The 12,758-nt window shown below is 45.9% G+C and overlaps 1 protein-coding gene across 1 annotated transcript; it reads right to left on the reverse strand.

The window, feature by feature from the left end:
• Nucleotides 1-101: 101 nt before the first annotated feature.
• LOC134395967 (cholinesterase-like) lies at nt 102-7,165 on the reverse strand. The gene is made up of 4 exons (XM_063122257.1): nt 7,147-7,165; nt 2,923-4,381; nt 863-1,016; nt 102-190 (listed from the first exon to the last, which is right to left on the reverse strand). The coding sequence occupies exons 1-4, from the start codon at nt 7,163-7,165 to the stop codon at nt 134-136; spliced, it is 1,689 nt and encodes a 562-aa protein (XP_062978327.1). The 3' UTR covers nt 102-133.
• Nucleotides 7,166-12,758: the final 5,593 nt, after the last annotated feature.

Below are 12,758 nucleotides of genomic sequence, written 5' to 3' on the forward strand. Positions count from 1 at the left end.
AAAGTTCCTTGAAAATGTTTCCCAGCCTGCAGAGTCAAATGGGAGTGCAGGAATCCATGTACAGCTCTATCTCGGTCTAGAAAGGATGAAGAGTTGATGCTGATGACACTGAAAAACCATTTTTGATGCCTCATTAATTTTCAGCTATTTCACCCATGCGAGAGTCCTCCTTAAACCTTTGGGTCAAAACCTGGAAAACAGTGAGATGTCTTCAGTTAAAGGTAAATGTAATAGGAAAGGATGGGAGGATTGCAAACTTAATTCCCATCTGCATGGTGGTATCACCTGTTCCTGATTTGGCATCTGTTTGAAAGTAATGGAAATTCCTCATGGTCACCCACACCAGGCCCAATACTGACGGAAAGGGGAAGTCCATGTGCTGGTCACCCTACAGCAAGTGCAATGAATATCCCTGCATCCAGCCTTCCAACTTTTCTTGACAGGCTTTTCTACAGGAGGCTTTTATCATATGCTCATTATTTCCTTCTCGTGGTTTTTTAAGGGTTCATGACCCTCCAGTTTCACTTCTGTGTCTAAAGAGCAATTTCAGTGAGTCGTTTTAGAGCAGGGAAAATGAGGTACCGTAGTTAATTTAAAAGTGAAAGGTCATGCTATTTCCCCTTGTGCATTTGCACTATTCTGGTATGCTATAGTGCCACCTAGAAGTTGTGAAGTGGAAAAGCAAGGAAAGGAAATGCTCTTCTTCAACAGTAGATACAACAGATTAACAATTTGGTATAGAAAAACTGATTATCACCAGGTTGTGGAAAGCTGATCTAGATGTCCAGGTACTCCTAAATCACATTCAACAAGAGGGTAGTCCAGCAGGGTTATGGTATCTTTTCCCCAGCTCGCTACTTACCCTAATGTTCCTTGGTGCCCCTGCCAGCTGTTCCCAGAAGCCACAGTGAAGGGTGGGTGACATCTCCTCAGCCTGAGCTGGATCGGTGCTGATACGAAAAAACATCTGTCCATTGAAGACAGGCCACTGTTCGCCACTTTCCCCATTAGGAGACCTGTGAGGGAAGGAAAACTTAGCCATGTCCTGTGGTGTAGCAGAGCCAGGGCTCACAGGGTCGAAGCACTGGAAGTTTCTGAATAGCAGTTACAATGGCCCCATTCAGAAGACACCTTAAACCGTGGCTTTAACCATGGGGTTAAGCCAGAAAGCCGAGCTGTGTTCAGAATTCCCTTAAAGCCATGGTGAATAAAGCAAAAACCTTATTCACTGTGGTTAAAACCATGGTTTAAGGTGTCTTTTGAACACAGCCTGGCTTTTTGGCTTAACCACCATGGTTAAAGCCATGGTTTAAGGTGTCTTTTGAATGGGTCCAGTGGTATCATCTGCCACTCACCTCAGGATTACCTGTGTTCTCTGAGTTTAACTGCATTCCTCAGAGTAGCTGTGTGTGGAGGTGGTGGTGGGTGGATTTGATTTGATTTTATATGATTAATTGATTGATTGATTGATTGATTGATTGATTGCATTTCTATACTGCCCAATAGCCAAAGTTCTGTTGGTGGTTCACAAAAAAATTCCCAGCAATAATATGTTGTTGTGAGCTGTACCTCTTGTAATGCAAATTATTACAGGTGCCTTGCTCTTGGATGGGTCCTTGACCCATAGCTTTACAAAAGACTTATAAAAGGCAGATATAATACACACAGAAAGAGATGGATCAACAAGGCCGTGGTCTTTTTGGATTTTCGATGAGGGTTATGGGGACTGTCATGATCAGTGCCTGCACTTCACAATTTACCACTACACCACTGGTCTGGTCCAGACAGGGGAAGGAAAGAGTGAGGGAAAGAAAGGAGGCTGATCAGTGAAAGAAAATGCTGGCACACTTACCCAAATTTAAAACAACTGCTAGCCCAATTTGTTTTTAAAGAGTGGGGTTGTGGGGTTGGGAAAAATTAAACCCACCAGTGTTTGAATTCGCAATATTTCCTATGCCAGTCTTAATAAATAGGGTGGCAACCTTTAATAACACCCAAGTGTTATTAAAGCTCCCCAGAGAGGTTTGCCAGGCGCCTACACTGTGTTCCTTCCGTCGCCAGCTGAAGACCTTTTTATTTTCTCAGTATTTTAACACCTAATTTAACTTAAATTTAAACTTTGCTGTTTTAATTCCGTATTTTAATCTATATCAATTTCTGCTGGGTGGTTTTATCCTGGGTGTGCTTTTTATATTGTATTTTGTGTTTGTGTTTTTAGACTGTTGGTTGTTTTATTGCGCTTTTCATGGTTTTAATTTTTGGGAACCGCCCAGAGAGTTTCAGCTATTGGGCGGTATAAAAATGTAATAAATAAATAAGTGTGCTTGTTTTGCATTTGCCGTATACCTCTCATGAAGCTATCTATCTAACTCTTCAGATTTATCAAAGTTCATCTTACAATGCAATCTCTACTCAGAAGTACGACCAACTGGTTTCAACAGAACTTACTCCAAGTAAGTGCGCATAGGATTGCAGCTTTAATTGATTTGTTGAGTATTGGAAACATTCTAAGACCAGTTTCATCCTGACAAAGGATGAATTTGTTTCAAGGTGCTTTGCAAAGTACAGCTTGCCTGTTCTGTGTTGCAAGGTGTTCTGTGTTGCAAGGTGTTCTGTGTTCTGTGTTGCAAGGTGTTCTGTGTTCTGTGTTGCAAGGTGTTCTGTGTTGCAAGGGGCTCTGTGTTGCAAGGTGCTCTGTGTTGCAAAGTGCTCTGTTTTCATACTAATTTAGGAAATCACCGATCATGGGAAAAACTCGAGCTAAGAGAGGAGATTAGTTCCCAAACTCTGGAAGAGGAAGAGACCGACTAACATCACAATTGGAATCGTGCTGCTCAAAGAGGGAGAGGAGCACGTCTGATGTAGGTCCAGTCCTGTAGCGGGAAGGGAATAAACAGAGAGGGAGTGGAAGGAATCACTTACCCAGTCCTCACGAACTGCCCCCAATACTGCATCACCCTTTGGCTCAGTATTACCTCAGCCTCTGTGTAGGTGACGTTGCCTCCTGCCATAGACAGGGGGTCACCAGACATAAAGGGCAGCTCAGCACAATGGGGCACCCCAATCCAGTCAGGTGCCGATATGAAGGCGGGCCGGTGAGTGAAGGAGTAAGCAAAAACGGGGCTTCCGGCTTCTGCCATTTGGCTGGCCACCAGAGCCGTTGGGCACAAGAACAAACAGTCCCCAGAAGCTTTGACCAGGGCATTTCGGTACTGCTCTTCCCCCTGCTCCCCCTGAGTGTAGATTAATGCTGCAGCCTCAATGGTGCTTTCAGAAGCCTCTGGTGCCACCAGATGGAGGCCCTCCAATAGCTGCTTGTGGTTAATCAGGCTATCACTGTACAGGCTGAAACCAGGAGCATTATCTAAGAGGAATATGGTGCCCTCATCAGGGGTAAAGCCAGTCAGGACCGGTTTTACTGGGAAGCTCCCAGCTTCCAGAAGGTTCCGAGGGTCATCTGGCAGGAACTCCCCATCTGTTGTCGGCACAAATGGAACGTCCAACAAAGCCTTCTGTCTTATGATAGGCAACTTCTTTACAATCTCTCCTGGGTCTTTCATCTGCAGGCAGCTCACCACAGCTCGGTCATCGTCTTCAGCACAGCCCAAAAGCTGGCCCAGGGTTCGTCCTCTGACCTGGGCCTCCTCAGGCCTTACCCAAGCCCAGGGGCAAATGGCAACTCCACTCTGTAAAGTGGCCTGAGCAAAGACATCCTGGCTCACCGGTGACAGGAGATGGAAGCTGACAGATGCAGCGCCAGCACTTTGGCCACCCAGGGTTAGCCGGGTGGGATCCCCTCCAAAGGCAGCCATGTTTTCCCTCAACCAACTCAATGCCAGATGTTGGTCCCACAAGCCAGCATTCCCTGGAGCATCTGGCGGCAGTGAGAGGAAGCCCAGGGCGCCTAGACGATAGTTCATAGAAGCCACAATGATATTCTCATTGGCAGCTAGGAAGCTTCTATCAAAAGAGCCAGTCCCACTGAGAAAACCACCTCCGTGGATCCAGACAAGGACAGGGGCCAGTGCAGAGGGTCGAGGATGAGGCACCCAGATGTTGAGGAAGAGGCAATCCTCGGAGACTGGCAAGGTGGATTCTGAGTATAGTTCTTCACGGCGGCTGGAAGGTTCCAGACTCCCCTGGTAGCAGGAATTTCCAAAGCTGGTGGCCTCCAAGATGTGGCTCCAGTGCTGATAGGGACGGGGCTTCTGAAAACGCAACTTCCCCACAGGAGGCTCGGCGTAGGGGATTCCCAAGAAAGCTGTCACCGTACCAGAAGCAGTCATGAGGCGCTTGCCACGGACGGGACCACTGCTGGTGATCACCACACCGTCTCCTTTGGAGGCGGAACTGAGATCCAGGAGGAAGAGAAGGAGCAGGCCTGAGAATACCCAGAATAACCTGGATATGGTGACAACTGGAAAAGAATTAACCTCGATAAATTACAGCAGACAGACCATGGCATGCGACTCAAGGGCTTCCTATATGCCCGCCTCCCTCAACCTGGTGCCCTCTAGAAGTTTTGGCCTTCCACTCTCATCAGCCCCATCCAACATGGCAAATTGCCAGGAATCCTGGGAGTCGTAGTCCAAAACATCTGAAAGGCAACAAGTTGGTGAAGGCTGCTATAAACTGTCTTCACTGTTGAGATTCAGAAATTATTCTGAAAAGTAGAGGGCGAGGACCAGAGAGAACAGACCTGCTCCTCTTTCTGTGTATGTTCAGTAGCCATGGGTATACGTTCAGTATCCAATTGGATGGCTTTAAAAGGGAGTTAGACAAATTTTTGGAGAAGAAGACTGTCAGTGGCTACTAGTCCTGATGGCTCTATGTAACCTCCAATATCACAGGCGATGATAATGGAGGTTACATTAAGGGCACAATCCTAGGCACGTTTAGTTAGAAAAAATGTCCTACAACTCCCAGCATTTCCCAGCCAGCATGGATGTAGAAGCTATCAGGGAATTAAAAGGAAAGAAATTAAGGATATGATTATAAATTAAAATGTCATACAAATGAAGTTAAATTATTAATACTTCCAAAGAGCACTCTTATACCTTTACAGAGAAAGGAATAAACTAAAAACAGAGTTAAATGAGCCCTGTTTTTAGTTTATTACTTTATCTGTAAGTGTAAAAGAGTGCTCTTTGGAAGTATTAATAATTTAACTTCATTTGTATTAAATGTTAATTTATAATCATATCCTTAACTTCTTTTCTTTTAATTATCTGTTTTTGGTTAAGGTTAGCACCTTGTTTTTTGTGCGAAGCTTTTAGGGAACCTGTGAGGTTAGGGAACACTAAAGGCCTTCAAGAGGCAGCTGGACAAGCATCTGTCGGGGATGCTTTAGGGTGGATTCCTGCATTGAGCAGGGGGTTGGACTCGATGGCCTTGTAGGCCCCTTCCAACTCTGCTATTCTATGATTCTATGATTCTATGAACAATGAGGAATTGCCCTTGGCTTTCCAGTCATCCTCAAACAACAAGGGTGGCTTCAATTATAACAGCAGCAAAGTTAGAAACTAAAAGGTTCCATGAGACCTTTTTAATGTTATTTATGTTAGCAGTTCTAGGGAACGCTGTAAGAAAAAAAAACCCATTTCTTTGTATTCCATCTGCTTAGAGAGAAAGACCGAGAGAGAGAGAGAGAGAGAGAGAACGCAATTCAATGAATCAAACTATCTCAAATTCTATGCCACTGGGCTGAGAAGAAGAGCAAACTGGAAGAGAAAAGAATCTTGCATGGTAGGAACCAACAGTCACCACTAGAGGGAAGCAATAGATTCCAGAGGGGTATTATTATTATTATTATTTATTTATATAGCACCATCAATGTACATGGTGCTGTACAGATAACACAGTACATAGCAAGACCCTGCCGCATAGGCTTACAATCTAATAAGTTGTAGTTAACAATAAAGAGGGAAGGAGAATGCAAACAGGCACAGGGAAGTGTAAACAGGCACCGGGTAGGGTAAAGCTAATAGTATAGAGTCAGAACAAACTCAATATTTGAAGGCTATAGGGAAAAGAAAAGTTTTTAGCTGAGTTTTAAAAGCAGTGATTGAGTTTGTAGTTCTCAAGTGTTCTGGAAGAGCGTTCCAGGCGTAAGGGGCAGCAGAAGAAAAAGGACGAAGCCGAGTAAGGGAAGTGGAGGTCCTTGGGCAGGCGAGAAGCATGGCATCAGAGGAGCGGAGAGCCCGGGCGGGGCGATAGTGTGAGATGAGAGAGGAGAGATAGGGAGGAGCTAGACCGTGAAGAGCCTTGAAGGTCAGCAGGAGAAGTTTATATTGGATTCTGGAGTGAATTGGAAGCCAATGAAGAGATTTCAGAAGTGGAGTGACATGGTCAGAGCGGCGGGCCAGGAAGATGATCTTAGCGGCAGAGTGGTGGACAGAGACCAGCGGACTGATGTGAGACGAAGGAAGGCCAGAGAGAAGAAGGTTGCAGTAGTCCAGCCGAGAGATAACCAGTGCGTGAACGAGAGTCTTGGCAGAAGAGACAGACAAAAATGGTCGAATCCTGGCAATATTATATAGGAAGAAACGACAGGATTTAGCTACAGCCTCGATGTGAGGAGTAAAGGAGAGCGAGGAGTCAAATATAAAGCCAAGACTACGAGCTTCCTTGACCGGAGTAAGCGTGACATCGTTGACAGTAAGAGAGAATGAGAGGTGAGGAGAAGGTTTAGGAGGAAAAACAAGCAATTCAGTCTTTGCCATGTTAAGTTTCAAACGACGATGAAGCAGCCAGGCTGAGATATCTGAAAGACATGCTGAGATACGATCGTGAACATCTGGAGAAAGTTCCGGAGATGAAAGATATAATTGTGTATCATCGGCATACAGGTGATATTGGAGGCCGTGAGATTGAATAAGCTTGCCCAAGGGCAGCATGTATAGAGAGAACAACAACGGGCCAAGCACCGAGCCTTGCGGAACCCCAACTGAAAGGGGAAAAGAGGAGGACGAGCTGCCGTTAGCCGACACGCTGAAAGAGCGACCCTCTAGATAGGAGGCGAACCAGTTATAGACAGAGCCACAGAGTCCAAGGTCATGGAGGGAATCTAAGAGAAGATCGTGATCAACCGTGTCAAAGGCTGCGGTTAGATCAAGGAGAATAAGAATGGAATAATGGCCTTTAGACTTGGCAGTAAGGAGATCATTGGTGATCTTGGTAAGGGCTGTTTCAGTGGAATGCAAAGGACGGAAGCCAGATTGAAAGGGATCCAGAGCAGAGTTATTAGAGAGAAAGTCAAGACAACGAGAGTAGACCAGACGTTCCAGGATCTTTGAGACAAAGGGCAGGAGGGAGACAGGTCGGTAGTTAGACAGTGATAGTCGATCAAGAGTGGGTTTTTTGAGAATGGGAGAGACTGTAGCATGTTTAAAAGCAGAAGGAAATGAACCAGAGGACAGAGAAGAATTAATGATGTGAAGCAAGGACGGGAGAATAGCGGGGATAAGATTAATAAAGACGCGAGAGGGAATCGGATCACGGGAACAAGTGGAAGGCTTCGATGAGCGCAGTATTTTAGACAGTTCATCAGCTGAGACCGAAGGGAACGCCGAGAGAGTTGAAGGAGGAACTGACAGGTGAGGGGCAGGAGCTGGAAGCGGAGCAGAGTTGGCTAGATCTGAGCGTATAGTTTGGATTTTAGCATTGAAGAAAGAGGCAAAGTCGTTGGCAGACAGAGAGGCGGGGAGAGATGGCGGATTAGGCTTCAGAAGAGAATTGAAGGACGCGAAGAGCCGCTGAGGGTGCTTAGCATTTGACTGGATCAACGTTGAGTAGTGCTGCTGTTTGGCCAGTGAAATGGCAGAAGAGAAGGAGGAGAGAACAAATTTGTAGTGGACAAAGTCCGCCCAGTCCTTGGTCTTACGCCACAGGCGTTCGGCTGCCCGGGAACAAGAGCGAAGGTAGCGGAGGAAAGAGGTGAGCCACGGTTGGGGTTGAGAGGGGCGAACTATCCGAGTTGTAGATGGAGCAAGATTATCAAGAGTTGAAGATAAGGAGGAGTTAAAGGAGGAGACGGCTGAGTCCAAGGAGACGGCTGTGTAGACAGAAGGGAGAGAGGAGGCTAAAGACTGAGAAAAAGCCTCGTAGTTGATAGAATGCAGGTCACGACAAGGGCGTGAAGCGGGACGTGAAGGAGGGGGATTGTGAGTGATATTGAAAGAGACTAGATGATGATCTGACAGAGGAAAGTCAGCAATAGAAAAGTCCAGGACAGAGCAGTTCCGAGTGAGGACAAGATCCAGACAGTGTCCAAGGGAATGAGTGGGTGCTTCAGAGCAGAGCTTAAGATCGTAAGAGGAAGATAAGGAGCGAAATCGTAGAGCTGCAGCATCGTGAGGGTCATCCACATGGATATTGAAGTCACCCAAGATCAGAGTAGGAGAGTTGTCAGAGAGGAGAAAGGACAGCCATGAGTCGAGATCAGAGAGAAATTTAGAGGATGAGCCAGGGGGGCGGTAGAGAACTGCAACACGCAGTCGCAGCGGAGTGAAGAGTCTCACCACATGTGCCTCAAAGGAGGAGAAGCAGTGTGAAGGTGGAATGGAAAGAGGTTGGAACTGGCACAAACTCGATAATAAAAGACCCACACCACCACCTCGACCCTCTGGGCGACTCGAGTGAGAGAAAGAGAGTCCTCCAAGAGAGAGGGCAGCAGAGGTGGCGGTATCATGGGCAGGAAGCCAGGTTTCAGTAAGAGCAAGGAGGTGGAGAGATCTAGAGAAGAACAAGTCCTGGATGACAGGGGCCTTGGAAGCAATAGAGCGACAGTTCCATAAGGAGCATGAGAAAGGGGTAGCCGAGCCATGTCATCTCCTGCAGCAAAGACAATAAAGAATCTTGTGAAAGACTAACAGATTTGTTATGGATATTTATTTATTCCGTTTCTATACTGCCTTTCTGAAGCTGACCAGGGCAGCTTACAAAACATTCAGAAAATAAAAACCGCAGCCAAATAAAAATGTAGTAAAACATTAAAAACTACCTTAAAAACCATAACAAACATTTTTAAAGCCAGCTAGGAAAGGTTTGTCTTGACCACCTTTCTGAATTCAGAGAGAGTGGGGATCATGTTTTGGTGGGAGAGTAAGGACAGATAAAAGGAAGTACTTCTTGACTCAGCTTGAAACTAATGGCATTCGCTACCATAAGACGTAATGATAGCAGCCAATTGGATGGCTTTAAAAGGAAGTTAGACAAAATACTAGTCCTGATAGCTCTATGCAACCTCCAATATCATAGGCGATATAGGTATTATGTATACCAGTTGCTGAGGATCATGGAGGGGGGGAATGCTGTTGCACTCATGTCCTGCTTGTGAGTTTGCCCCGGGCCAGCAGCTGGTTGGCCACTATGTGAACAGAACGTTGGTGGCAATTTTCACGAGCAATTTGCTGTGGGTTGGGAGCATTTTAAGATCGTTTGTGGCACACAATGTCGTGTGCAATCCGCAGCCAAAAATGCATTTTTGCAGAGTACTTTTAGTCCATTTCCCCCCTTAATTCAGCTCTCATGCAGTTCAGCTGCTGTGTGTCCCATTCCTCCAAATTAAAATCAGCAGGATAGGCTTGCCCAGGGGTATGTCTTTCACCGTGCTGTGACCTCGGTCAAGAGGTGGTGCCCTCCCTCCCATCACCACCATTTTCCCAGCCATTTCGTGACTGCGTACAGCACATACAGTATGTTCCCCTGGAGTCATTATTTCCCCTCTGTATTTCTACCTCTCACTACCGCCCTGTACTTTCTCTCTTTGCCACTCACGGTATTTTATTCCTCCTTCCCTCTTTGCTTCTCTACCCCTCCAATATAGAAGATCTCCATTTAGCAGGCCTTTTCCCCCAAAAAAAAATCGGTAAAAGGCAGTAATTTGCTGTAGCGCTAAATCGCCAAAGCACTTCACTGAAGTAGCGCTAAATCGCTATATCACAAACCTGCTATAGTGAGCCAGTGAAATTGCGCTAGCACACTAACAAGTTAGTGGTACTTCGGGGTCTTGCTCTCCTCTCCTTTACTATTACTCCCCATTCTGCTGCTGTCAGTATCGTTTTTAGGAGAACAATTGGCTAGCAGACTTGAAGCTTCATCCCACGTACCTGCTTCCCTCGGATTATCCCCGTAGCGCTAAGCTTTCGCGTTTTTTGTTGTTTTTGCTACCGGGCAACAGCGATCCTTTGCATACCAGGAAGTGAGTTTAAAGGGGGGAATGTAAAAAATCATTAAAAAATCAACGGATGACCCAATTCAATTCAAATTTGGTTTGCTTAAAGCTCTCCCTAATATCTATTACTGTGCCAATTTTGGTGACTTTATCTTTAAAGCTTACACAGATGTAAGCATTTCTTTAAAATCCTCCTCCTGCGCCCCAGCAGCGGCTTGGAAGATACGCTCAAAATGTAGAGGCTAAATAAGGCAAATCTTTTGCATTATTGCACAATTAAGGCAGGATGCCTGGGAGTAGTTCACAATCAAAGCCGATTATAATGTGGAACACTTCTGAGTCCTTTGCATGCAATTCGCAGTGATTGCACAGTATTACACTGGTGTGATAAAGTTCTTGGTCATAGGATGACTATGCAGTGAAATTTCCAGACAAAAGGATCTGCTGCTTTTCTCTGGATGCCTGATATGCCTGACACTGCATTGCCTTCCACGGAGTAGGGGAAAGAGTGGGGTGGGACAAGGCTCTCATATGTTCATGTTGACTGGAGGGACTCTGCTGAAAACACCCCCAAAATAAAGCAGATTAGAGTGCAGCGTGACTGGTGAAAGCCCCTGATTTGGGAGGGCTATGGACCGCTTTTCTCAGCTCAGTGTGTCACTGACGGACCAAGGCTGAATTCAGAGAAAAGTGGATAAAAGCTGAAAGCGGTTCTCAACAAGTTGACATGAAGATTCCCCACTGGGCCAGATGGACCCTTGCTCTGATCCAGCGTGGCTCTTCTTCTGTCCTTATGAGCAGTTGCAAACCACAGGGGTGTGTTATGGAGTTTGGGGGCAACCCTGAGCAAGTTCTTTCCTGCGTGTCCAGCAAGCAGACCACTGCATGTCAGGGTGTCTTTACAAGGGCCTCTCCTGTTGATCTTAATCACTGAGTTTATTTATTATTATTGATTTATTACATTTATATCCTGCCTTTTTTTCCAGCAAGCCTATCCAGTAGAATTTTAGGATATTTTAGTATGTTTTTAGGATGCTTTTAGGATGTTTTTAAACAGTGTATACCGTGTTTATAATCAGTATTTTATGTATTTTATGCTGCTGTTGTTCCCCGCCTCAATCCAATCGGAGAGGCAGGTAAGAAATAAGTTATTATTATTATTATTATTATTTCCTCCAAGGAACCCAAGGTGGCATACATAATCATCATCCTCTCCATTTTATCCTCACAACAACAACCCTGTGAGGTAGGTTGAGCTGAGAGTCTGGGACTGGCCCAAAGTCACACAGTGGGTTTCCATGGCTGAGTGGGGACTAGAACCCAGATCTCCCAACTCCCAGTCCAACATCTTAGCCACTACACCACACTGGAGTTAGTTCATAATGATATAGGCAGCCCCTCAAACCTAAGCCATTTAGGGTGCAATCCTATGTATGTTTAGAAACTAGCTTGGCCCTCCTCCAGCCTTTGGATTTGAGGGATGGAAGAGAGGGGATGGGTGTACAGACTCACCTCCTGTCTCCATAGCACAGGTGTGTGTGTGTGCAGTTCTCAACCAAATTCACAGTTCAGTCTGGTAGAGCCTGGAACAGCCCAGCAAAGCGCACTCCACCGACTCCGGAACAAACAGCAAATCAGGAGTGATATATCCTGCAGTGTTTGTTTCTGTGCCAGTGCTGATTACGTATCAAGGTGTCATATCCCTTGGGAGATGAAGGTCAAAATATCCACACACAAAAAACCCACCTTGTTTGCTTAAAGACCACGCAACAACTGAAGTTGACAAGGCTTCCCAATTGCAAGTGTTGTTTCCACTTCAACGTAAGATTAAGTGCCCCAATACCCAGCTCCTACTTCTGAGCACGCAGAGTGTTCATCGAAATACAGGCCAGAGTTTCATTTAAACCTGCGGTTTTACCAGGGATGACCCCATAAACTATTTTCAGGACAGAACTTGGCCCTGCAAAGAGAGCCAGTGTGGTGGAGAAGGTCTTGTTCAAATCTCCATACAGCCACAAAACTCACCTCGTGGCGAGCCTCTCCACCTAGACCACCTCTCAGACTTATTGGGACGCTGAAATGCCTAATTCAACTCCACTGGGGAAGGGTGGTCTTTAAAATCCTACAAATAATTACTAGGGAGAGCACATGTGAACCCAGTAAAATTTTCGGACAAGAACTAATGTAGAATGAGATGCAACTGCTCTAAGCCAAGGGTGTTGATCTTCAGGCCTGCTCGGGGCTCCAATCCAGCCCACTGGGGTTCTCAGGTGGCCCCCAAACCCTTTCTCCCAACCATTTGCTGGTTTCCCAGCTTTGGCATACTTCCCCCCCCCCCATTCTAAAGGCTTGAAATGACTGGCAGGAAGAGCTTTAAGCTAAAATATGCTGGTATTTTTGACATCCTGGGGGGGAGGGTGACCCCCGCAAGAACTTCTCTGAAATTGAATTCAACCCTCAGGTTGAGAGAAGCTCCCTGGCCCTGCTCTAGACAGCCACACCCATGCTCCCCAATACTTGAAATGTGACAATAGAGTGGTACTTCTGTGCACTGGACAATCTGTATTCTTTGATGTGTAACACT

The sequence above is a fragment of the Elgaria multicarinata genome, chromosome 3, assembly GCF_023053635.1.
Source record: "Elgaria multicarinata webbii isolate HBS135686 ecotype San Diego chromosome 3, rElgMul1.1.pri, whole genome shotgun sequence".
In the NCBI taxonomy this organism is placed as follows: domain Eukaryota; kingdom Metazoa; phylum Chordata; class Lepidosauria; order Squamata; family Anguidae; genus Elgaria; species Elgaria multicarinata.

What these genes read in the sequence shown, in the direction of transcription:
- LOC134395967 (XM_063122257.1), bottom strand. An exon ending in GGGCAGTTCGTGAGGACTGG is followed by an intron (nt 1,017 to 2,922) that starts GTAAGTGATTCC and finishes CTTCCCTCACAG; the next exon opens with GTCTCCTAATGGGGAAAGTG. An exon ending in GGGCACCAAGGAACATTAGG is followed by an intron (nt 191 to 862) that starts GTAAGTAGCGAG and finishes ACTGTTTTCCAG; the next exon opens with GTTTTGACCCAAAGGTTTAA.